The sequence below is a fragment of the Rhea americana genome, unplaced genomic scaffold (genome assembly GCF_003343005.1).
Source record: "Rhea americana isolate MKP2758 unplaced genomic scaffold, rheAme1 scaffold_191, whole genome shotgun sequence".
NCBI lineage: Eukaryota > Metazoa > Chordata > Aves > Rheiformes > Rheidae > Rhea > Rhea americana.
The window spans coordinates 383,980-409,512 of record NW_028186050.1 but is presented as its reverse complement, the minus strand read 5'-3'; the positions used below and the strand labels follow the sequence as shown (position 1 = coordinate 409,512).

Below are 25,533 nucleotides of genomic sequence, written 5' to 3'. Positions count from 1 at the left end.
AGGCAATGGCAGCCGCAGTTCCCACCCGGGTYGCGTGCTCCGCCACGCCGGCAACCGCTCCCACGGGCTTCTGCTTGGCGGGAGCCGGGCGCGACAAGTGGGCCGCGCGGCCCCGGCACGCTTGAAGCGCCGGGCGCCCCTCAGCCACAGCTGCGGGTGAAGGCGAGCCGTTTTTTTTAGCCTTGGCAGCCCGGCAAGCCGCGCTCTCCCAGAGCCGCTGACGCCTCAGGGAGGAGGTGGGTGCCAGGCTTTGCGGTGCCTTGCGYTTGGGCTGGGAAGGCCTGTACCCCTCTGCCACGTTGGATTTATGCTTAGAGAACACATTCTTGGTTGCCGAGGGTACGCCTCGCCAGAGAGCCCTGCCGCAGGGGACAGGCCACCACCTGCGGGGCCGTTTGGCCCTCGCCCTGCGGCTCCCTCAGCAGCATGGGGGATGGGTGAGAGGCCGYGGAGCGGGGTGCCCGCTCATGGAGGAGACCCCCGCCTGCGRCCCCCTGGTGAGCGGGGAGGACTCYGGGGATCCCCTTCGGCGGCCGAGGGGCAGGGCGGCCCCCTCCCCGCGAGGCGGGGGAGGGGGGGGCGGGGGGAGACACGGCGCCTCCGCGAGGCCCGAGCCCGCCGGGCGCCGCGTACCTGAGAGGGCCCGCGCCGTACGGCACAGCCCCGAGACTCCTAAGAGACGCTCCGGCCTCCGCCACAGCGCCGCCATGTTGTACGGCACAGGGCCCCTTACACCCGGCCGCGCGGGGCCAGGACCCCTGCGGGCTGCCCGCCTGGCGCCTGAGCGGCGGCGGCGGCGGCGACGCCGGGTCGGTGAGGGCGGCGGCGGTGGGGGAGGGGATCCCTGAGGAGAGGCGGCGCGCAGCGGGCTGCGGGGAGGGGAGGCGAGGCCTTTGCGGGGGGAAGAGGGTGGCTGCCCGGAGCTTTCGCCCTTCCTCGGAGCCCTGTGCTTTCTCCCGCGGGAGCCGCGTGTCCGTGCCTCACGCACGTGGTGACAGTCGCGCCGCCTGCCCTGTCGCAGTCCCCTCCCACGGGTGCCGCCGAAGCAGCGCACGGACTAAAAAGTTAAAAACGGCGGAGGAGGCGGCTTGAATCAAGCCTCCGGCTTCCCCATCCCTGTCAGCGCGCGGGTTGCGGCGACTAAGTCGTGCTCAGCATTGAGGAGTAGGGACGCCTGCCTGGCCGGGAGGAGCGGGAACGGCCAACCGAAACGGCGGGCTGGCGCCGCGCCGCCCAGGGCCGCGGCAGACCCGCCTCGCCGCGTCCTTCACGGGCGGCGCCCCAGCAGCCGCGCGGGCCGGCCCTCGGGAGCGCGGCTGCCTCGCTTCCCAGCCAAGCGTCGGCAGCGCTTCCCGTCCCTGTGCGCCGCGATAGCTAGCGATTAAGCGGGGGTGCTGCTGTCGGCCCACTCCCCATCGCAACTGTGAGAGCGCCTCAGTGCTTACAAGGTATTTCGGCAGCCAAAAGGCCTCAGACAAGGCGTTGGTCAAAATGATGCTGCAGGGAACAAGGACGTGGCTGCTGCTGTTTGCTGTGGCATAGCAGTAGTCCCACCTGCTGCTGCGTGTGAGTTATATGCTGTAAATGCCACCACAGCCAAATCTGAGTTTGGGACAAAGAACTAGCCCCTTCCTCTGGGTTGAAGGAGCCTTTAGGCGACAGGAAATGCTCTTAGGTAGCCATGATCCTGGCTCTGGAGCAAGGGCCTGGCTCACAAGGGGGCAGCATCTAACCATTTTGATTGAGAGACTGTCAACGTGGCGCGCAGTTGAGGAGAGATGGCAGGAAAATAAAACGGACGAAAGWAAGTTTCGCAGAACGAACATCACCTCCTAAAGTAGGTTGGACTAACTTTTTTTTTTCAGTCATTGTTCATTAATGTTTGAAAATACCTGAAATGGTAATTACTTGCAAGTTAGTAAATGGATTAAGAAGTTGTTCAGTATTGCTGTTGTGAAAAATAAAGCTGAATCTCATTCTGCTGCATTTTGAAATCATGGCATGTTGCCTCCTGCAGCAGTAATCAATAAATCACTAGAAACACTCTTAGCTACTGCAACAGCAGTAGAAAGACCTGAGTAGAGAGCCCTGAGATCTAGAATTAAAAGAAACCTCAAGCATATTCAAATACTAATCATTTACACTCTTCAGGTACTTGCTTCAAAGTTATTTTTGGCTGTTCAGTTTAGTTGCTGCCCTGAATTGAATTAAGCAATGTTGAGCATGTGCTCTCCACCCAGCGTTCAGGTGAGATGCATAGTATCAAGGGTAAAATTAAATTTCTCCAAGTACAAAACAAATATAAAACGTTCTTTTTATATGAAGAAATGTTGCTGCAGCATTATGGTGTTTCACTATTAAGGAAAGGCTTTAAATAACGGCACGCTTCTGATGGAAGAAGTTCCCCTTAAATATCATCCACAGTGGCAATTTAGAAAAGAATTGCTGACAACTTTGGAGYAAGACTTCTAAAGCGTTTAAGGATAGGGTCTTGGACAAGTGCCCATCGTAACAGTCACAGAAATGCGTGATTGCTTTCATTATTTCAGAGCTCAGAGTCTAAATGAACCACAGCCTGCACTGTGGTGATGAGCATATAGCTTCTTCTAGATCTTCATCGCTTCCTGAATGTGTCAGCACACACTTTCACTTTTCTAGCTTGAATGTGAATCATTTACTTGGTATCCCTGTTAAGTCACCTGGGAAAGAGAATTATCCATAGTTGCTGCTGTGCAACTGGCAGACTGGGAAGCTGGGATGTCACCAGTCTCTGCCTGTATCTCACAGATAATGATAAATCACTGTGGAATTACACAAATGAAGGCTTTCCCATCAGGGCCACTTTCTTTGAAAGAAAGTACAAAGTTAGTGTAACACCACCAGTTCTTGCACATTCTCACAAGCTTGGTCTTTGGGACCAAAAGAGACAACTATCAGAAAAGGGTATGTTTTTTTCCCCACAGTCACAACATCAATCAGAGGGGTAGCCACTAATGTTTCCTGCAATGCTGAGCAAGTGTGTCTGTGCTATACTTGGAAAAATCTTTCTCAGGGACCAGAATCAATGAGATTCTGGTAATCAAGTGTGGTTTCTAATATGTTCTTTCGTTCATCTGTTATAACTTCTACTGTCTTATTTTACCTGTGTTGTAGTCAGCATTAAGCTAATCAGAATAAATGGAGTGATACATATTTTATCTATTTACCTATCTTATTTTTAAGAAAGCACATTTGAAGTCCTTTAGTGGCAAGTGCTTTCTAATATCAGAAAGCATTTATGTGGAACATTGTGTTTCTATAGTGAAAGAATTTTTCTTAGAAACTTGAGATGTAAAAAAAAAAAAGCTTATTGAAAGATAGTTAGCAGACTTAGCATAATAGTTCCACAGAACTTTGTCAGCTGTAGCTAGTCATATTTAAATAGAAAGTAATTTCATGTGTTAAGTGTGGCTTGGTTTATTTCCAGGTGGGATGTTTATTCAGTGTATACTAAAGAGTGCGATATTAAAAGGGGAAGGGAAACGCTGAAATTTAGATTTTGTTATGCACAAATCGGTCTGGATAACAGGTAGACTTTCTCATTTTGTATTCATTTTAAGGGTAACTTGAACCTCTCTTTTTTTCATATGGAAAAAAGAATTTATTTCACATTTATCAATGGATTATTTAAATTCTTCCTCATGAAGACAACCAGGACAAGACACTTTCTCTATCTAGTTCTTCAGAAAGTCTGACTGTTCAAGCACATTCTCTTTTCTTTCCTTTTTTTTTTAAAAAACATAGTTTGCTTTATATTTAATATTCCCAGATGGAGAGGTGTGTCACATAGACACCAGCTTTCAAACTCAACACATTTAGTTTTTTTGGGGGAGGGGTGAAGRTGGGGCAGGAAATGGATTGTATCATAAGCTTTATTTATGGCATGACCTAAATAATCATTTGCATTAGTAGCAGTGCGCTGTACTGGATCACTGGTTGAACTAAGAGGTAGGTCTTCATGGTTTCTTTCCATCTCTCCTGTGATTGCTTATACATTTTCTTTTGTTGTTGTTTTTCCTCTGCTGGTGTGTGGCAGATATCCTTAGCATTAAGGAAGAGGGAAAGGAAAAGCACTGGTGACACTGTGGAAGAAAGGCATGATGATTGTATGATAGGTAGTGAAGGTGAAAGTGAAAATAGTAATACAGTCCCTGACAAYTGAGGAAGGATTTGAACCATATCCCAGAGCTACAAAATGGACAGAATAAGTGGCAGCAGGAGAGAGGTGATTGATTGTCTCTGGGCTTTTTTCAAAGAAAGGTAAAATCCTCTCACAATTCAAATGACTAAGTACATGGAAAGTATCCTAACATGAGGGCTGTAGTGACAACTGAGGACAGTTGCCCAGGTCATGGGTGAAGAATGGAAGTATTTTTACCACTTTTATTTGAGGCTTCATGACTGAGAAGTTGTATAGCAAGAATTTTCCAGGATAAATTTTTCTTGGAAGCTGGGTTTTGCTTTACAGTGGCATGAAGGAATCTGTAGCTGTTGTTTACAATCAAGTTCTGCTGTATTTGAAAATAGAAAAGCTTTCTGCATTTTGGGCCTCTTTCAGTGAGATTCTGCTTTTAAAAGCTTTGGCAAAWCAATCTTTAGGAGAGTTAAAAGCCAAGTTGATAAGGGAAGAAAATGCCTAATTTTTGTTTTTGTCATTGCAGTGATGATCAGATAGATTACCATGAGAAGTCTACAGAGGCTGCAACGTTTTGTTAAGATGGGGCAAATATTTTATCCCATTTGTTAGTAACTTTTCACTGAAAACTCTGAAAATTTTTCTAAACAACCATCAGTATTCAGAAGAAAACTAAGAAGCACACATATTGCATAATTACTCTAAATCAGGTAATAATATAAATTTAATTTTAAAATGTAATTCTAAATTCTCTGTTTATAACTTGTCCTTAACAATTAATTGATTCCAAATGATCAAGAAACAGCAGGAACAGATAAAGTTTTAAGTATCAAGTTCTTGATTTCATTCAAATGCGTCAGCATATATCTGAAAAGAAGTGTGTGGGGAAGATACAGAAATATGGTAGACTTAACTGAGCCTATTCAAAGTTTTCATAAGGAGTCATGAAGTCTTTGGAAGCAGGAAGCTTTTTCAATCTAAATGTTAACCTTTTAAGATGCACCATAAGCACAGCAGTCTAGCTACTTGTATTATCTGTTAAATTTTAGAGTATAATTTTGCTGGCCATTTTTCTTCTCTTTGAGCTGTTTCCTATTTTAGATCTATCTGGGTAGTTTSATACACGAGTGATACTTCCTCTCAAAATTCCTCTTTTGCATGTTTCTCAGCAAGAGAAATTAATTTGACTGTAGAAAACAGCAAATRTGCATAAAAGAAAATCCCTCCTGCAATTCAGAAAATGCAAGCTCCAAAGAATTCTTTTTCACTCAGTATTTCACATAATCTGTTGGGGGTTTGTGATAACGTGCTAGCTCTCTTGTCTCTCTTTGTCTAGGCTTTTAAAAAACGGGCTTTGGCAAGGGTTATTAGAAGGGAAWGCCTGTTGTTATGCCAGGCATGGATTTACTGAGAGAGCTTTAGCCCCTTACTGTGCAGAGCCAGTGGGGGTAGCACTGCCATATTGCATCATGTGATTGCAGCTGTATAGCTCCATTTGAGACTGAGGTCTGTGTGCATGAACAAGTCTACTTAAGTCTGTGCAGACAGACTTGGACTTAACTCTGTCTACTGTCTGAGCAAGCCAGTTGTTCTGATTTGTTGCCATTAGCAAGATGCTATAGCCCAAGCTAAGACGTCCGGGGTCTGTATCTTCCCATAGGCATGCCCTTTGAATGCAATATCCTAATGCTCTGCAAAAACCAAATCCATCTTTTAAGGCATTATTCCTATGCAAAAGTTGTATTATGCGATACATTTATGGCTTTCCGCAGTTTTCTAACATGAATGTATTTATATCAGGATAAATTTAGACAAGGATAAAGCGTGTGAATAGCAGTACAACTATTTGCTCTAGGCACTGTAGCAATATAACTATATTGGCCAAAATTTACCAAAAAAACTCCATACTTAGATAGATACTATCTTGTGCAAAAAGGTAAATTAAAGAAAGRCATAAGCCAAAATCTAACAGCCTGTCAAAGAAACTTCTCTTACAGATAATTATACCATGATAACGCATTACAAAATTTCTGCTCTTTGCTGTCTGCTACGTGGAAGCAACATCTGGCCATTAGAATGCAGTTGGAGTACTAAGGTAGCTGAAYCTATGGCTTTATCTGGTTTTGCAGTTAATTGCCTTTTGTCAGTTTTCCTTATGTAATGAAATATCTAAACAACAGAAAGGGTTACTTTGCAGGTGTGCACTTACCATACAAGTACACTGCTATGGGCAGGGAGAAACAAGTTTGCTCCTCCCATGCTCCTAGCCTGAAAAATGTGATTCAGCTTTAATCTAGTCCTTTAGAAGTTTTGTCACGAGACACTGCTCAAACTGGTAAGTCTTAGCACTAATTTATGCTAAGCAGAATCTGGTCAGATAATGCTCACCAGTTCACAACTGGCTGTAGTTAACTGTGAGGATATCCACAAAGAATAGTTGTACTCTTACAGAACAACATYAGTGCATAGAATTAGCTTTACTATTTTAAATTCTTTTCACCACAGCCAAGCTGTACAATAAATTCTCACTCAAAATTSACTGTGGGTGGCATCAGGGATCTTGTGGACACAACCTGTCATGCTTTCACAACTAGCTTTCAACCAGACAGGAAATTACTTTTGATGAATCTGGCGTACACCATTGCTTTTTTCATTCTTTGTTCTGCTTGATGTCTGGATTATAAGAAGATATTTGTTGAGCTAAAGCTCTGTTAGACCTGTAAGGAATATTTCAAAGTGATTCTGTATTGACATTAGGTACTGTGCTATATTCCAGGGTCTTAGTTATGTTTTGTGTAAAGTTAAAAAAAAAAAAAAAAAAACAACTTTGATCTTCGCTTGTATCTACTTTCTACAGTTCTTTATTCATTTCATCCACTTCAATTTTCTATTCTTCTGATACTCTGAGGTAGCCTCTAATTCTTTCAAGGACCTTTTTTCTTCTTCTCTCTTATGACAAAAGCCTTTTGTTCTGTCACTCAGTTCAACTGTTGCTATTTTCCATACAAGCCCTTTCTTCTCTGAATCCCATAAAAAGTTTCTAGGCTAGAGCTTCAAACATTGACTAGGTCTGAGTTTTTTAGTGAGAATGCAACAGAGACATACTGTCAGGTTATGTGTTTTGGGGCTTTTGAATTTTCTTCTGTGGTGTAATTTAATTGCAGCTTGATTATCCGCAGAAACAAGATAGACAGTCCAAACAGCTCTATTAAAATAAGCTGCTTATTTTATCTCTGAACTGTTTTGTTGTACAACATTTTTCTAACTAGAAGCTATAGAAATTCAAATATACCCATCATCGTGTATTGATTGCACCTCCTTCTCTAGTTGCTGTTAAGCAATTTGCTATAGATACCTCCCTTCCCCTCCCTCCAGTAGCAATCTGTATTTAATCCACATGCCTACATCTTGTTTCTGCGACTTCTGCACTGGCAGTAGCATGCCATATCTGAGCTGAAGAAAAGAACTAAATCATTCCAAATTCATTCCTGGAGTTGCTTGATTGAATACAGTGCATTTACACTGAGCACAGATTTGGCTCATAGCTGACTTTGTCAGCATTCACTGTGCTGTAGCTAAGTAACAACATTGTTATTAAAAGACAGAAGAATAGCTTTCTTCAAGGTCGTTAGAACACTGAGCACCTTTAAGGAGAACAGGAATCTGTGAAAGGAGGAGTTGGGGAAAGGACACTGCTTCTTTTAGAGTCTGTGTAACAGAACTGGTAAGCTATTCCTGTGATGTGATCGAATGTGACTGAATACTGCAGGCTCTTGGACTCTTATTCTGTAAAATCCACATCAGAGCAGCTCAGGAAAAGATCGGAGGGAACAGCTTCTGCTGTACAGAGAAAGGTACATATTTCTATTTTCCTATTTCTCAGACCTGACGTGGTTTATTATCTTCAGTAATGTCACTATTTTAGACAGTGTTGAATATGAAGAAGCAGTGCTTGCCACATTTCTCACTGACACTCATTGTCAAGAAGCCAGTCTGTGGGCAGCTACAGCTTTCACAGAGAAAGAGTAGGACATATTTGCGTGTAATGTATTTGTATTGTATTGTAAATCTTGACAGCGGAAAAAAGCAAGATAAGATGACCCTGACTAAACTGAAAAAGTAATTTATGACTGTAAGTATGCTGGAATTTGGTACTCATTTGTACTAAACAAACAAAAAAAACAAAAGCGCTGAATGCAAGTTGAAGGTTCGGTTCAGTTGTATTTGACTATGAATAGCTACTTGTAAATGCATTGCTGCAGCTGTATTTTATGTGGGTTTTCATTCTTACTTGGGAGTTCTGCTAGCCCTATTGCTGCTTCCACAGTATCTTTCTGATGTTCTGTATGGTCATCTTTTACTTTCTGTCTTTTAAAAATAAACTCGTATTTACCAGTACTATCAACTATACCTCAGACTATTGAGCTCTGTGAGTCGTCTTTGCTTCATCTCTGCACTTAAGCTTACTTTTTTGTGCTTAGCCAGCATTAGACTCCTCTGACAAAGCCCTCAGGTTCAGAGTATCATGCATTTGCACAAGATCACAATATTTAAGTAAGTGCAACAAAAAAAATCACCTGATTTGCAGCTTTAGTTTGCATCAGAGGGAAAAGGGCTTAACCAAATTTACACTGCAATTTACTTGCGTCAGTCAAATTTAGCAGTATTTTCTTCAGCAGCCTGGAGCTGGGATCAAGTTTATCTCTGCCAGTCCCACACTATTGTCTTTCAGCATTCCTTCAGGCTCGCTGAAATTAGAACTGACCAGGAATTTTCTGAAAAAACATAATTTTGGCAGCAGTCTTTGAAACCAGATGTTAATGTGTGAGGCCATACCAGTTTTGATGAAACTGTGTTCAGGAGGGATTTCTCAAGAAGCAGCTTCTAGCTAAAACAAAGAGAGACCCTGTGCCCACTCCAGCTATTTTTCTGGGAAGAGCATTCACCCAAAATCTGAGAGCAAGATCTGAGGCCCTGCTCAGTGTCTGTCCGAACGCCTCTTTCCAGAGGAGAGCTTTAGTTACCTGCTGTGCTGTAGTGGATCTCACCTTGCCAGGCTTTTTAGAGGTGTTTATTTTCAGAGAAATAAGGCTTCATTTCAGTAGGGATTTACTTCCTGCTCTTCCAGATCCTTCAGTGGATGTCTTCACTATTAGTCTTCAGTCATGCAGCCTCCCTGGCCTGTAGAGCAGTTTGTTCGTAGCAGAAGGCTGTTCCAGGAGAAAGACAGATTTACACTAGATTAGCTGGTAGCCTTGACAGCGAGGCAGGACAACACAGTGTGGATTTGGGACACTGAGCATCCAATCCTTGACCTGTGTGATATAAAGAGAGAACATGAAATAGATCTGTCACAGGTGATTATGCTGAGGACAGCTAGCTATATTGGAAGAGTTTGAGGAGATACAATGTCTGTCTTTTTCAGTCCTTTCTCCTTACCTCCACTGGGGGGATGGAAAGGTGGGGGGGGGAGGGGGAAGAATCATTCAGACAGAGCTGTTTCACTTTGTGGAAAGCATGACAATCTTGGAAGATATTTTCCTGGTGTGCTGTCAGGGCATAGCACTCAGTACATTCAGCAGTCCACTGCCTCCCAGGTGGGATTCATATGGCTCAGCTGAGCTATGCCAACCCCAAGCTCAGAACAGTAGTACAAGCACATCTGCAGTTCCGGAGTGGGAATAAGGACTGTTAGAAACAAATGTTTTCTAGGGTCACCTGAACAGGTCTTATTCCTGAAAAACTTGTCATTGCTCAAGGGACAGTAAAGTACATTTCTTATTCTTGTAGAATACTTTCAAGCCAAACTCTGGCTTTAATCCTGCAGTGTGTTTGTTAGGCCAGTCTGGATCTGAACTCTAAAGACCCTCATGGATCTGCTTGTTGGATCGAGAAAAGGCCTGTCTGTGAGGCCAGCTTCTTCTAAACCTTAGTCTATTGTATGGGGCACATAACTACTATATAAACTTCTTCCTTTGGGTAACAGCACTGAATGCCATTTAGACAATAGCTACTGCAAAGAGAGTTTTAAGTACGTAACATAATTATCGTAATTGAAATCTCTCTGGGGGAAATGAAGTTAAACACCCTTATGAAGCTTAGTTGATGGAATTCCCTAGAAGATAATAGACACTCTTCTGTTCTATTCATTCACTGAAAAAACCCTTCTGTTTGTTTCATGTCAACTTGGGAAGAGGAAAGTGAAAAGACAAAAGGACTAGGGGAAAAAAAGAATAAATGAAATCAGCAGAACTTTGCATTTATGGAGGTCTGAAATTWTAGTAGTCATGGTAATGAAGCTGACTTGTAGTTCTTTGAGAAACCCTGAAAAGTGGGAAATTGAGATGTGCAAGAAATACTTAGTGAAAAATTATATAAAGTCTGTTCAGTTTGTTTTCATGATGTCAGTGCAAAATCTGAATCTCAAAAAACCAGACTAAGTTTCCACTGAAATTCAAGCTGTTCACATTTGGCAATATGCTGATTATTCACTGTATTGCACTCATTTGAAAATATATAAACCATAATGAAAGAATACAAGGTAAAAAAAAATTAACCTTTAGAAGTCCTAAAATATGAAGGTATTGAGTTGCATTACTTACAACAATAGGATACAGTGTGTTTGGAAAAAGTTAATCTAGACTTTCTGACTAAAATATTCYGCCTTTTTTGCTCTGGAAAAAGATAGAGAAAAACAAAATACCAGAAAACAGAGATTGCCTTAGTGAAGAGAACGTAGGACAAGGAGTCAGAAATTCCAGTCTTGATCATGGCACGATACAGATCTACTCTGGCCTAGTGCAGAATAACAGATTTTTAAAAATATGTGTAGAAAAGCGCTAACTCTTCTGCATTGTTTTAGCAATACTTTCTGTGTTCTTCAGATTGTCAGATACTTAAAGGCAMAATTTCAGCATAAGCAATCAAAAAGTTCAAACAACCTCTTCAACATCTTTTAATTTAGGGCCTATCCCTCCTTCTCTTGCATGGGCAAATGTATATGGGTGGTGGTGATGGAGTTAATCTGTTAATTTTTATGGCTTTTGTGGAAAATCTGTAGAAATTTGTTTTCATTATTACATTCTTCTCTCTGGACACTTAGCAGTGTTTCAGCAACAAGTTCAGGCCTTGTTTTCCTCAGGCTCTCTGCTATAGCAGTCCATTTCTATTACTATCAATACCATTAGGCTGATAGAGAGATTCTTCTGTGAAAAAAGGCTGAATGGTACAAATTTACCAAGCACTCCCCATTCACCAGGTTATGTGAGCTAATAAAGTCTAAATTAGATTTGAAACCCTTTAGCATCAGAATGCTATAGTACTGTCTGAATGCTTGGAGACTTGTAATAAACTCTTGAACAAACCAACCAGCACTTGGCAGTTAGATTAAACGCATGAAAAAATATAGCGAGATTGGATGTAACGTCAGCTTTCCTCCAAGGCCTGATTTATCAGCAAGCAGAAATTACTTAAGGAAAGCATTTGAAGCGCTGTTAGTTTCCACATTTTTCCTGTTGTTCATGAAGTCAAGAATATTTATGTCACGTTGGCATTTGCTACATGAGTATCCTAAAATAGAWCTCGAGTTAATACTAATAAAATCACTTTGTCCTTCCTCAAGTGTCATCCATATACCCATGCCAGGGACTTTTCCAGGATTAATTTAGTTTCAGAACACCTTGAAAATTACAGAAGTCATAATAACATAAACTTACTCTTGTAGCAACAGAGATGTGGGTTAGACAGCTCACCCAAGGTCAGACAAAATTGCTGAAATGAGAGACTGAAACCTAAATCCCCTGACTCAAYATTACAAAGTTCACTCTTATTCTAGTCCTGAGAAATGACTAATGAAGAATATCTAGGATACACATTGTCTCTGTAGAGATATTTTTTTTTTGTGATAATGTCTACAACTTCATTTTTAGTACAAAGTAAAGCAGTATCAGCATATCCAAGCTGAAATCATCACGAGAGACTCTGTAAGTAGGCTTATTCAGATTCTCTTTGATTAGAGAAAAAAAGAATTATCCAATAATGTTCAGCCTCCCAAGTACTTTAATAACTGTCAACTCTCATTCTTGTATCAGTAAGACACGAAATCTTGTTAATTATTCATAATRTAATGAATCAAGCTTCAGAATAGTTAAATAATCATGTTTAGTACTTGTTTAATCACCTAAGTGCCAAACTCACTAAGGCATTTGTCCTTATTAAACATCAAAGTATTTAAACCTGTTTACTTTCAGAAAATACTAGTTTTTAGCAGAGAGAGGTTGCTTTGGAAGGCAATAGAGAAACAGTAGCAATCACCAGTTTAGATTAGATCCCCATACACCTTCCTGTAATACTGTTATGAAGACTTCATACAGTTTTTATGAAACACTGAAAAAAAATCTCACATTGAATTTCATCTGGTTATTTGGAGTTACCTTAAAAATTGTTAGAACCAATTGGTCAAATTATTATTACCAATTGGTCTACTTCTATTTTTTTTTTTCATTTTAGGGAATTCCAAGACCAAATGTTTTTTCACCGAAGAATTCACCAAAATGACTGATAAATAGCATTACTAAAAGGTCCTTACAGTAACCTTTGGGGAAGTGGCAGGAGTCACTTGTACAAGAATAAAGAACAAGGATGTGTCTTTTTTGTGCTGAATCACAAGGGCATTATTAATGTGTTTTTAGAAATATTGTAGACTATATAACAGTTTGGGGTGGGAATTCTCTAACTTTGTAGCTGTTGCCATAGTGACAGATGCCTAAGTCCGAACCAATCTCTTCAGGCTTTAAAAGCCATTGAAATGACCTAGGTATTCTATATTCAAGAGTAAGTGAGCTGGAGCAGCAGATTCCCACAACTGTGTTTGCCTCTTTCTTTGAAAGCGTATTTTTAAATCTCTGTAAACTGAAACAGAGGTACGCTCACTTAAATGCTAATTTTTTTAAGATTTAATCAGGGGAAAAATGCTGAATTTCATTATTGAGTCGTGATATGGTCTTATGAAATCTGACAAAATGAGTAGGGTTAGATGCATTATTTTCTTCTAGTGCTTTAGGAAGACTTGACCAGTAGCTTGACTGGTTTGGACATGAAATTTTACTATGTTTTCTTTTAAATTGTCTTCTTGAAAACAGATTTAGTGATTAGTATTATTCATCCCTTTCTATGATGTTATCCTTCCAGTTTTCTGTTTATTCCCTTGCTCCAATTTACATTTTCCTACTGTTTTCCACCTCAAATTTTAGCTTTCAAAGAGAAGGATCGCTTTATCAAGGTGCTTCTAACAAATGGAAGAGGTCAGGTTGCAGTGCTAGTATGTATTTAGAATCTGAAAACAAGCATTGAATAGTAAGCATGACTGCCTTGTAATAAGTGGCTGTGAGAAACTTGTCTATGTACAAGTTCAGTTTTACGGTATATTTAATGAATCTCATGAAACCACATTAAAGCTAAAATTACAATTGCATTTTTCTAAAGCTGTCATAACATGACTGTCTCTTATGCAGTGGTAGTTTTAAATTGGTTGAATTATGTRTTTAATTTTCACATCAAATATTTGCCTGCTAAGAATATGAAAACTATTACCTATTTGGGTACAGATTGTTTCTCTCTGGGTACATGACCACTACCAATTAATCTTGCTTTTGACAAACTGTTTTTACAGTCTAGTGCTATCACTAAAAGTATTTTCACATCCAAGAAGACAGAAATTGTTTTGAGATTAAAAGAGGGACAAACTTGGAAAGAGAAACTGTGTTTTTTAAAAAAGAAGAAGAAATGATACAAGTCTATTTTGTTCCTTTTAAAACCTCTCTGCTCTTGTAACTGCTTTTTAGGATGATTGCCTCTCAAAGGAGCGCTGTTAGGAACAACCTGTATTGCGAGTTTACCAAGGTGCYGGCATGCTGTACAGCAGTAAAACCGCTGATAATTTAAACATAATCCTCAACATAGCAAAAACAAGTGAGCTCATCTAGGAATGGAACAAAAGCAAAATGTATCACATAGGTTCTTGCTACAAGTGACCAAATTTTAACTCCAGGGACCTATGGAGGCAGGTGAGCCTGCTTCCATATTATATATAGGAATCAGATGTGCAAGGATCTAACTGAAGCACTGTAAGAAATACATCCTCTAAGCACTTGAACATAGGAATGGCCAAATTGAATTGTTTCCATGCCTAGTTCCAAGACCATCTCCAAAACATGGCATTTCTTTTCCTCTTGACAGGTATCTGTTAGATAGAATGTTTACACAAACCAGTGCTAAGAGCCACTCCCCAGTTTGGCTCCAGTATGACAAGAAGAGATACGTGTTTTGCCTACAAAGGGTATTCCTGGGTGCATTTGAAGCAACAAGACCAATTACTTGTAGCGTGAGATCCAGAATTTGTTTCCCAGATATCCTGGCAAAGCCAGCAGTTGTTGACCTTCCAGATAAGCTGAAAGGGCTGGCTGCTTACACAGGTTTTCRCTTAAGGGATGGCTAGAAGGGTTGGAAGGCTGTGGCTATGTGGCTCAGAAGCATTTCTTAAATTAAGCCTTTTTATCAAGCTATGTATTTCTTGGCATCAGGGGATTTCATATTGTAGTACTTGCAATGAGAGGCAACTGTAGGCCAACAGCAGCCAGAATACAATCTGTGCCTTTGAATAAGCTAGTTCATGTTCATCTAAAACAAGGTGTTTTGCTCCATACCATGAAGTGCACTCTGCTGTAACTACAAAATTGTCAAAGGATACTGTTGTTCAGGTAAGGATGAGGCTGATGTATTTCAAGTTGTTCAAATCAGCTGAAGTTACTAAGCTAAGCAGCATTGGAAAATTATACAAAGGAAAACTGTTTGGTAATGTGCTCTTTATGCTAGGAAGCAATATGAAAATTGAAGGAACAGGTTTTTACATCCAAACAAATCCTTTTTGTTGMGATACAAAACCAACTTTTCATAGTCTTATTCCTGTCAGAAAAAAAAGTATTAGCATTTCTGCAGGATAGAGTCTTGGGCTGAGTTGATAAGGTTCAGTGGAAAGTAGCTATGAAGAGTAATCTACAGATGCTGTCTCTGCTTGCTTTGAAAAAGCTCACCAAGTAGTCTTAGATCTATATTCAGCAATAAAGGAAGAAAACTGTTCCCTTAAAAATTTGCAACCTAGTTCATCCTGCAGCTAAGATCAATTCTTGCTGTCTGCAGATCTTTGAAGAACAGCCTCAAATACAATGGCAAGATATCCTAGTTCCAAAGCAACAGTCTATATCAGCTGTGCTCACAGGATGCTGAAATATCTAGTGTAACTGGGAAATTATGTCTGGCAATACTGTGAAATGAATTAGAATGCCAGTAAGACTGTAGCTCTAAAAGTACCTGAGTATAGTGGAACTGCTACCCAGCAAGTCACTGGTACGTGTGGGTCATGCAGCTCCCCATGTTTAGAATCAGGAARGTTAGATGTCTGTTGACACCAGTAAATGGTTTCTGCAGTCCATCCATTCATTTGCAGTTCAGAATAATTATCAACTCTCCACTATGTCAATAATAAGCCCTGAGAGCCAAGTGACATCAACTAGAAAAATATTTTTCTATTAAACCAATGACATTTTCATAGTCCAAGCCAAGCCCCCAGCTGTCAGGTGATTTGGAGCAACTTTATGCAGAGGGCCTGAAAAGAGCAGGAACTCCATCTAGGAAAGCCCAGGATACTGATGACTTGTCAGCAGAACCACTAGTGCATGGAAGGGAAGGAGCAAAACCAACATTCAAACATTCACAATCTTACTGAGGCACAGAAGAAGCTTCTTACTGCCTAGGAAACGAAATTCAGAAAATCCAAGAAGCAAAATTTTCATACGCTAATTATACCAGTGAGCTCTGAAAGGAAGTGTCTCTCAGGTCGCTCTCTGCAAGAAAAGCATTAGAAAGGTAAGTATTAACTTTGATAAAAGACTATTTCTTCTAACTTCAAATAGTTAAGGGCTCCAAACAAATTATACTTGCTGTGCTACTATGGTAAGTGGATGGGTGAACAAACATCAGCTCCACTGTAGGCTGAACATGTCCCCATGGCAACACAGTCATCTTCCGAACTCAAAGTGTGCTGTGCACGATGATGCAAAATTTAAAGCACTAGGATACATTTTTCTCTAGTACATGTGTAACGTGTACCAGATCACTCTACAGAATGGAGGTCTTACCACCCTTAACATTTAGGATTTGCCTGGGGAGCTTTTGGGGAAAACAAACTAAAAAGCATGCACGAACAGGTAGGAAGAGATCTAGAGGGATATTTGGTTAATCATATGGCCCCTTTGCTTTTGGTCTCCGGCAATTTAGACAGAACTTTTGAGGATCTTCTTGTAGTTCCTRTTGCAGCAATTGTTCTGCTGAACTTCAAGTAGGTGGAACATTAGCACAATCACAGGAAACTGTTCACCATTTTTAGCAAGCTGGAAGACAGAAGACTTAACAGGAAGAACAGAGACTGCCAGAAGTTGAGTATCATGTTCTTTAATAATTTAAAAACCAGTGCAACTCACCATACTGGCTCTATTCAAGGCAGTGTGCTATAGTTAAGAAGTAGCTTCTGAATCCTTTAGACTTGTATTCAAGTGCCAGATTAAATTTCAAGACTAAATGAACCTTGCATTCATTCATGTTACCACTAACAAGACTGCATTCCAACCCTTTCTCCCTGCCTAACATGCTGCTAKCAGCCCCTGCTTGTGGGAGGCAGTTGGAAAAGTAGAGTTGTTACAAGGTACATCATCAAAAATTAGATGTGTTTTGTGTTGTACAAGAGGCGCTTAGCCAGAGCCTCAAGCAGGTCAAACCCCTTAGTTTTGCACTCTCTCAAATGCTAAATCAAATCTTAAATTTTCAGAATCCTTTCTTATCAGGTCTTTCATACTGTGACTCCTGTGTGGAAATAAGAGCACCTTCCTGTATACTGTCTTGTTTGCAATCCATCAGAGTAACTGGCTTTGACAGGATTTATTGCTTGAGCTGTACAGGGTGACATGCATCCCATCTGGTGAGCTTTATGTTCAGATACCCTGAACTCACAGAGATGGACAGATATGCACATACATCCAGTACCTGTGTTGCACACACATGGGAGCCTGCRGCTATGACACTGAATTTCAGGGGAAAAGTAGGCACAATCCCATCAGATAATTGGAGCCTGCCCTTCAGAGAGAAATAATGTGCTCTCCTCTTTGAACTCTTGAATTTCTTGAGCTTGGGCATTTCTCTCATTCAGGAATTTAGCTTTGCATTTTTATAACCAGAGATAAAACATCCCTCCCATTTTCTGTAAGCTATGCCATCTGTGTAACTGCTGCAGGTTCTGGAAGGTGGAGGGCAGCTTGAGTCCTACTGAACCATCCAGCCTCTGTTTCTCTGCAGASCATGCCGCATGGGCAGAGGCTAAGGAGGTTTGCGTGCAAAGTTTGCTATTCTCTTGCCAAGGCTAGCTCAGAAATTTCCCAGTGCTCAAAGATTAGAGTGGGGTCACATGCAGAGTCTAATTATTTAAGATTTTTAAATAATTTAAAAAATGGTTAGAACAGGTTTGATGCTCATTAAGAGCCTCCTTGTGCAGTGGCATGTTTGGAACCAGGACTGAGCAGCTGTGTGGGGGAAGGGATTGGAGCATTAAGTAAAAAGCCACTTGTTGACTGCCTGTATGTAGAATTTGCTTCTAAAGGGAGTGCCACAGAGCACTATCCATCACTGAGTGTCAGAGAATCATTTTCAGCTATTCTGTACGGTGTTGTAATTAAACTTAATGTGTTCCTGCTCATGATGGTTCATTGTGTGTTATTCAGCTTAATATCTGCACAAAAAATAGCACTCTCCTGTGCCACCTTAACCCTGGGCTGTTTTTTCTCTTTCCTTCCAGATGCTGGAGAACTCTTCAGTCCTTTTGTTCATTGTATTCGTGCTGCTTTTCCTTCTGCTGCTCTTTGTCGTACTCATCAGGACAAACGGCACTGCTGCCCTTATCTGGAATGAAATCCTGGAGAAAGTAACCAATTTCATCATGAATCAGAGCAAAGAACAGAGGATTTTAAATTTTGTGCTGCAGAATGCAGTCCGAGGGGATCCCTGTAGTGTTGTGGATACTATAGATAAGTACTGCTCCCAGAAAGAGTGGGCCATGAATGTGGGCAATGAAAAAGGTAATTGCATCATGATATCTTGAAATATCATTTGAGAGTAGTACAGTACAGGACACATTACTGAATTCACACGACCACTGCTGTCTACTAAAAAAAAGACCCACAGCAGCCTTGCGGTCAGCAAAATAATTCTGTAGACAATAACGCATGCTTGTGCAGATGTCTTTGAGAATGGGTCTGCAGTGAGACTGAGAATTCATGGGACTAAATCTCTTTTTGTGTATGTTGTGTACACTCCAACTGTGTAAGCAAAGGGTGACAAGTGGTGGGAAACTCTGGAGCTCCATTGTACCTCAGTTCCTACACAAGGGTGGCTTTGAGGCATAATTCATTATGTGAAGCACTTTCAGATTTTCAGTTGAAAGATGCTATATAAAAAAAAAGTGAAGTATTTCAAACCACATGAATTTTATATCTGCAAACATGTTAAATGTACTTTTGAAAKGAGAGATCCCACCCATGTAATACACAGAAGCAGCTATCAGACTCTGCTGAGTAGCTGCTGCCACTTAGCAAGTAAATCATATTGTTTTCATCTCCTAAAACAAATTATATGTTGACAAAACATTATTTTCTTAGATGCAGAGAAGTCTTTTCATAGTTTTAAGATGCAGTCTTTTCATAAAAGTGTAATGCAAAATGTTAACGTATTCCCTTGGGAATTAAATACAAAAGCTTTTCTTACAGTATACTTTCTGATGGGAAATTGTTAGAGGAATTTGCTTAGTCTAGGATTAACATAGCTAATGAAGCACAACTGTACATATTGTAGTAAAAATGCTCCTATGTTGTGGGTACATTTTGTGAATCCAGCTSCTCTGCATACCATGCTAGGGTGCTTAGGGCAATAGAACAGTAGACAGTGGCCAAGTAGGAATTGTTAAATTTAGGTCATTTGGGTTATATTCCTAAAAGCTTGACTCTACTTTTGCTCTGACAAGATGACTTTTCTTCAGATGAACTGTAGAAATTTAATACATCTTTAATTCCTAAGATTTCCAGAGTGACCAGTCTCAAATGCAAGTGGTAGCACATCATACTATTCTTAAACAAATGAGCCATAAGAAAAAAAAAAATCACATAATAAAATGTATATATGTGCTTAGAAAATAGATGGGTCAGAAAAATATCCCTTCAAATATCTTTTAAGATTAGGTATCTARTATCTATTCATACAAGTAAGAGAGGGAACAGTTTTCTGACTACAAAATCTTTCTCCTGTCTTCTGGATATAGTAGGCTGTCACCTCATTTTGGGAATATTTTTGTTGTTGTTGTTAACAATTCACTAATGTTTTCCATCTCATGAATTTATTTAGTGAATCCAAATACTTTGCAACTTTCTAACTATTTTTTTCCCTCTTGGTAAACAACTGTTAAGAATGAAAAGTTTTACATCAAATTATTGCAAGTAGTATTTGCAACAAATTATGAGCACTCAAAATTCAGGAGTTTTATATTTCACAAATACAGTCAGCTTTTGCAACAAGTTCTTGGAAACAAAACACTACATTTTTCCATTTTAACACTAAAAATGTTTCAGTTAACTCAAGCATTTCCTCACTCAAGTATTTATATTATGAAACTAGGATTTTTCTAGTTGAAAAATCTGCATTTTGCATGTTGGGATGTCCATGATCAAACTGATCACAGACAGTTTGCAAAGGAAACAGTATATAATTTGACATCAACTCTTAAATTTTGAATATCCTGAGCAACTGAGCACTTGAACTTTGTTTCTCTTCGCTGACTTAGCCTTCTGTAAATGAACGGTTCGTTTTTGTCARAAGTTAACCCATTTTCATTTTATTCAGGTTTAATTCTAGACAAGATAGTGGAGGAGATCAAACCTTCAACTGTTTTGGAGCTGGGAACATACTGCGGTTACTCAGCAGTTAGGATTGCTCGGCTGTTGAAGGCTGGTGTTSATTTCTTCACTGTGGAATTCAACCCAGAATTTGCTGCTATAGCTAGACAGATGATCGAGTTTGCTGGAGTACAAGATAAGGTAAATACCATTTGTCTGTGGCTGGCATAAAAAAATGATACATGGAAAATAGGAATATATCCAAAGAAACTGTTATGATAGGTTTAAACTTATTATTCTACTTATCAAGCAAGTGCAACATCAGAAATGCTTGGGAGCAAGCTGAGTTTAACAGACAGGCTTGATAGCAGGGAAAACTGGTGAAGTTATAAGGTCTCCATGCAKAAAACCAAGATCATTCGTTCTTTTGCATAAACACTGTAAGTGAGCAAAATGAATTAACAGCAGTCGGGGACCCAAGTATAATTCAGACCCAAGGGGGGTTAGTTTTGGGTTTGTCAAGACTGGAGGGTGGAACCCRTCAAGACACAGATATTTCCAGTCTATAATCCCTCTCAGCCAAAGGCAGACATCCACAGCAGGTCAGAGGATTCATGCCCAAGAAGTGCCTCTCTGTTGACCAGACAATCTGAACTTGCTCCAACATAAATATATAAAAACAGGAAATGAATGCAGTGGCAGTAAGATCTTCTAATGCATTTCTTAACTTCTCAAAGAGAACTTGAAGCATCTCAAGTGACATCTCAAATGGCATTTCCCTCCTCTGAGTTAGTCTCCTGATCAGCTATGGAGTCATAAACCAGTCATTTCCTTACCACTTCTTTCATCCACCCACAGTATATAATACTTGCTTAACAAATCAGCATGTAGCAGCTTCTTTCAGTTGAACAGTGCTTATACCAATAAACTTCTGAGGCAAATGTAATAGCCTTGTTCCTGCCTCCTTCATCTACTGGCCATATTAATCTCACATACTGTAGCCTCCAGCTTTGTTCTAAACCAACTCGTTCTCTGCATCTGCTGCTTCCTATTGGGCTACAAGATTCAACTGAGATGCAGTGAAAATGCCAAACTAACACAAGTAGTGTTTTCAACAGTAGATTCCCTTGTTGCCCATAGAGATTCACTTGATCCAATAGAAAGAAGGTCATAGATTTTTTTTTCTTTTTTAATATCATAGCATGGAGAAAAAATATTTTGAAACATAACTGAGTCAATTTGTTAAAACAAGTCCACATGATCTAACTCTCACAAATAACTCAGCCTTATACTGAGATTATACTGACCTGTACCTGGCCACAACTTAAGAGCAGCTAGAGGCATGTGCTTTTTCTTAATGGTCCACAATTCATCAGATGGATTTGCATTACAGGTAAACATCCTTGAAGGTCCTTCAGAGGAAATTATCCCTCAGCTGAAGAAAAAATATGAAGTGGATACTTTGGATTTTGTCTTTCTTGATCACTGGAAAGACAGATATTCACCAGACACCATTCTGCTTCAGGTGAGATTTCACAATTACAGCCCTAAAAATAAAGTAGCATATGCCCAGATGTCTATGAGGCCTGTATTCTTTATGAAGAGCCTCATCCTGTAAAATGAAAAATGGCAGTTAAGATAGTAACCTTATGAGAAAGGATCCCAAGCCTTTCTCGGGGACAACTGCCTATGGTACATAGCTCAGAACTTTGCAAATACTGGTGAACCTCTTTTTCCTGAACAAATGAGTCTGCAGTAAAAATCCCATCTGGAGGAGTGCAGCGTCTGGTACTTGATCTCTTTGAAGGGAGTTCTCTACATTGTTACTAACCAAAGGCCATACTAGGGACCTGCATATTTGCTGCTCTAATTTCCTGAGTACCAACTCCTCCACTTCTGCCTGGGGCTGTGCTGCCAGCTGTCAGCAGAGATTCTTGATGAAATACTATTTTAGTAGCATAGCTGGATATCATCTTTCTAGGAGGCTTTACTCCCCCTAATTAATTGGCTGTAACGGAACCTCTAAAAGAGTGCAGACTGTCCCAGTCAGGCACTTGCTAGAGAAGTGCTGTCCAACTCTATCTCCAGCACTGAATGAAGAAAGATTCCGCTCATTTCTTCCTAACCCCCCTTAGCCATTCCTGTTATCTATACAAAATGAGTTGGCTGTAACAGAAGTAGGCAATGGTAGATAGTATTAAAAATGAGATAACTGTGCACTAGAGCACTTCTGGATGGGAAGATAATTTCAAGTGTTAAAAAGTAAAAATTCAAAACATCTGTATCTATAAACATAGGACACAGAAATACTCTCCTAGTTTGGGAATTACAGGCTGATAAAACTTTCTAAAACTGCCTATTTGGCTGGAAGGGCCATTTTTTCAATTATTTTCTTTACAATAAACACACTTTTTTTTAGGCTGCCTCTTACATTCAGAACAGCAACTACATCCTTACCCTGTTTGAGCACTACAAACACTTACGTTCTCATCCAAGCTCTCCTGTTTTTTAATTTCACCCCTGTCCAGACAGCTGTTTGAAAATGGGAGAATTTGCTTGGGATTATGAGCAACCAGCACTGAATTTACATACCAGTAGCTACAGAAAATGACCCTTTCCCCCAATTAGTTTGTATCCAGAGAATGTTTTCTTTTGAACTGGCTGTGTAATGATAACTGAGCTCTTTCTACTGGGAAGAGCTAGCACATCCCTATCAGGGCTGAACCTTCACAATACATCTAAAGCAAACAGGTAAGAGACAGTTTAGTTCCATCTTAGTGGAACAGTCTGATGCAAATGTGGCACAAAGTTGCTTTGCTTAAAAACACCTTGTGAATTTCAGAGGAGAAAGATGACGATCCCCACATTTTCTCAGATGTCAAAAACCCTCTTTCTAATTCATATTTGTGTGTATTTCATTCCTCTTCATGCAGCTCTATAGAGAGCCTGGCACAAAGAGCATTGGAAGTCCTGATGACTGGTGAGAAATGCAGCATATTGTCACTCACAGGCTTCTAATCTGCACAATAGAAACAGACCGGAGGATATTTGCCATGTCTCTAAAATCACTTCTACTGTGCTGACTGGTGTTCAGTCACCAGAGGCAAGAGCAGTAAGCTAAATAGCCTCTGCAGCGCACTCATCAACAGGAATGCTCTAATACACTGGGAGTGACAAAAACTACAGCATGTTTCAGCTTCAGCTGCTGCCTGTAGCCAGAAGAAAACAACCAGCCTGATTAAGTACAGGCATTCTGTTCTAAAATAGATGATGAGCTCAGATAAGCAACTTCTACAAGACAAAAATACCAGCAAAAATTACGCTTGTAGGTTTACTGAGGATAAGCATTGAACTTCAAGTGAATATTGCAAGTTAATTATGCCCTGTGGAAATTTGTCAGATTGATCTTCCTTGCACGCAAACCATACTGCATGCCCTGCTGCTGAACAAAGTAGCAGAAGGTTGGGCAAGAAGAGAGGAGAAGCAGCTTAGAAACTCTGTTTGCTTTTTTCCTGATTTTGGGGATTGACTGGAATTGACCAAAGCAGTCTAGTACCTGCTAATCTTTTAGGTGGTCGTAACAGCTATTACAACATTTTAATGCCATATAAAAGGAGAGCTTCAACCCCTAGGCATGAAAGCTAGAACAGAACTATCCTACTAACCACTTTGACATAGCTGGAAACAAAATGAGCTGCTAACTGCATACATGCACTGCACTTGATTTGTTATTTCAAAATCTGAATTACCCAACAGCTTATCCGCATCACTAATGCTCTTCCAATTATGTTAGCAGAAAAAGTCAGTGTAGGAAATACAGCCACTGAAGATTGGATAGAAAGTTGTTCAGCTTCTCCCTTCTGTTTCCTACCCTCCAAACCCACAGTACAATGTGTTTTTGGATGCAGGCTCTTAAGTATGACATGGCTAACACAAAAGAGTACGAAATTCAAATTCATATCCACTTAATAATCACCATGAAGCAATTTCTCTTCTTTCTAGGAATGCAACTTGCTGAGAAAGGGCTCAGTTCTTCTGGCTGACAATGTAATCTGCCCAGGAGCTCCAGAATTCCTTAACTATGTCCGCAACAGTCCTCATTTTCAATGCACTAACTACCCCGCTCATCTGGAATACATGGGAGTGCAGGATGCTATGGAAAAGGCTGTGTTTTCGGGATGAAGAGAGCCATTAATACTCAACTTCTGTTTCAAATTATGTAAATGCAACTGCACAGATTAACCTGTCCATGCTTTAAATTTTGCTTTTTGTATTTTGGAGCTTTTAATTAAAGCACGCTCTAATTGAGGTCATTTTAGGCCAAATGGAAGTCAAGATCTGGAGTGTGTGATTAGAGTAACTGCTCAAAGACCTATTTCTATTGTTTCACATGGTTCTACAAACAAAGGTGGTGTACATTGCCTTGCCTAACACATCAATGAATATGAGTCTGTTACTCTAAGCTCAAACCCAAGCAACCTCTGTTTGGTGAGGGAATGGGGTGGAGAAAAATCACTGCAAGTTCTGAAAACTTGGGTCCAAAGCTAAACTGACTAATCATTCTCAAGAGTAAAAAAGCATCCATGTTGGAGGAAAAGAGCATTTCAGGTGCATTGATTTTGCTAAATTACTAGCATGCCACTTCATGCAGTGAAGGCTCCTATAGTGATACCACGTATGTTTTTGCAAAGTTACTACAAGAGTTAATCATCTGTATGATGAAGAAAAGGGCATGTGCTGAACGATGACAGACTCATACAATGATGAGAAAATAAAACAGAATTTTTCAGAAGGCAATGCAAACAAGATTATTAACCTGCACATGCAGAGGCTTGGAAAACTGAAGAATTAAGTGCATTAAAATAAACACAGTAACAGGCAAAGGGATCAAGTTCTTTTTAAGAGAATACCATAATTACATAAAACTACTGAAACCTTGAGATCGTTGTATTTAGTAACCTCCTTATTACACTGTATATACATACCACATACTTTTTAGGGGCATGCTTTCTCTAGACAAAGCACTGTGCAGATCTAAGGCATTGTATAATAACAGCAGAGAGACTGGGTCTTCCCAGGTGGCTGCTGCACACTTGGTTAACCTGAGTGTTGTAGCTGAGCACTCTGTAAATAGCAAGTGTAATCACAGTGAAGGTACAAAGCCAAATCTGTAGCTCTGACTAACCTGAACAAGGCAACAATCCACTGGCATTTTGTGGCATGTCCTGTCATCTTTATATAATGAGGCAGTGGTCACATTTATAAATAAGAAGAACAGTAAAAGCAGGCACATGACTTCCTTTGTTACTGATGAATTCTGCACGGCACTTGAGATTTCCAGCCATGAAACAGCCACAGAAAGACCCAATAGTT

At 40.3% G+C, this 25,533-nt stretch overlaps 2 protein-coding genes across 7 annotated transcripts in view; one reads left to right on the top strand and one right to left on the bottom strand.

The window, feature by feature from the left end:
• TXNRD2 (thioredoxin reductase 2) overlaps window positions 1–716 on the bottom strand; it is a 38,090-nt gene extending 37,374 nt beyond the window's left edge. The window contains exon 1 of the mRNA XM_085302696.1: window positions 634–716. Within this exon, the coding sequence (XP_085158822.1) occupies window positions 634–709 (76 nt within the window). The 5' untranslated portion in view covers window positions 710–716. The remainder of the gene's footprint in view (window positions 1–633) is intronic.
• COMT (catechol-O-methyltransferase) lies at window positions 705–24,495 on the top strand. 6 transcript variants are annotated; one of them, XM_085302703.1, is made up of 6 exons: window positions 705–809; window positions 18,075–18,354; window positions 20,168–20,361; window positions 21,554–21,685; window positions 23,094–23,140; window positions 24,163–24,263. In XM_085302703.1, the coding sequence occupies exons 1-6, from the start codon at window positions 708–710 to the stop codon at window positions 24,176–24,178; spliced, it is 771 nt and encodes a 256-aa protein (XP_085158829.1). In that variant the 5' UTR covers window positions 705–707; the 3' UTR covers window positions 24,179–24,263. The 6 variants fall into 6 exon arrangements, with proteins under 6 accessions (XP_085158829.1, XP_085158823.1, XP_085158828.1 ...); XM_085302702.1 differs by lacking the exons at window positions 705–809; window positions 23,094–23,140 and adding exons at window positions 1,455–1,837; window positions 4,701–4,884 and having other exon boundaries at window positions 24,163–24,495; XM_085302697.1 differs by lacking the exon at window positions 23,094–23,140 and having other exon boundaries at window positions 706–809; window positions 24,163–24,495.
• Window positions 24,496–25,533: the final 1,038 nt, after the last annotated feature.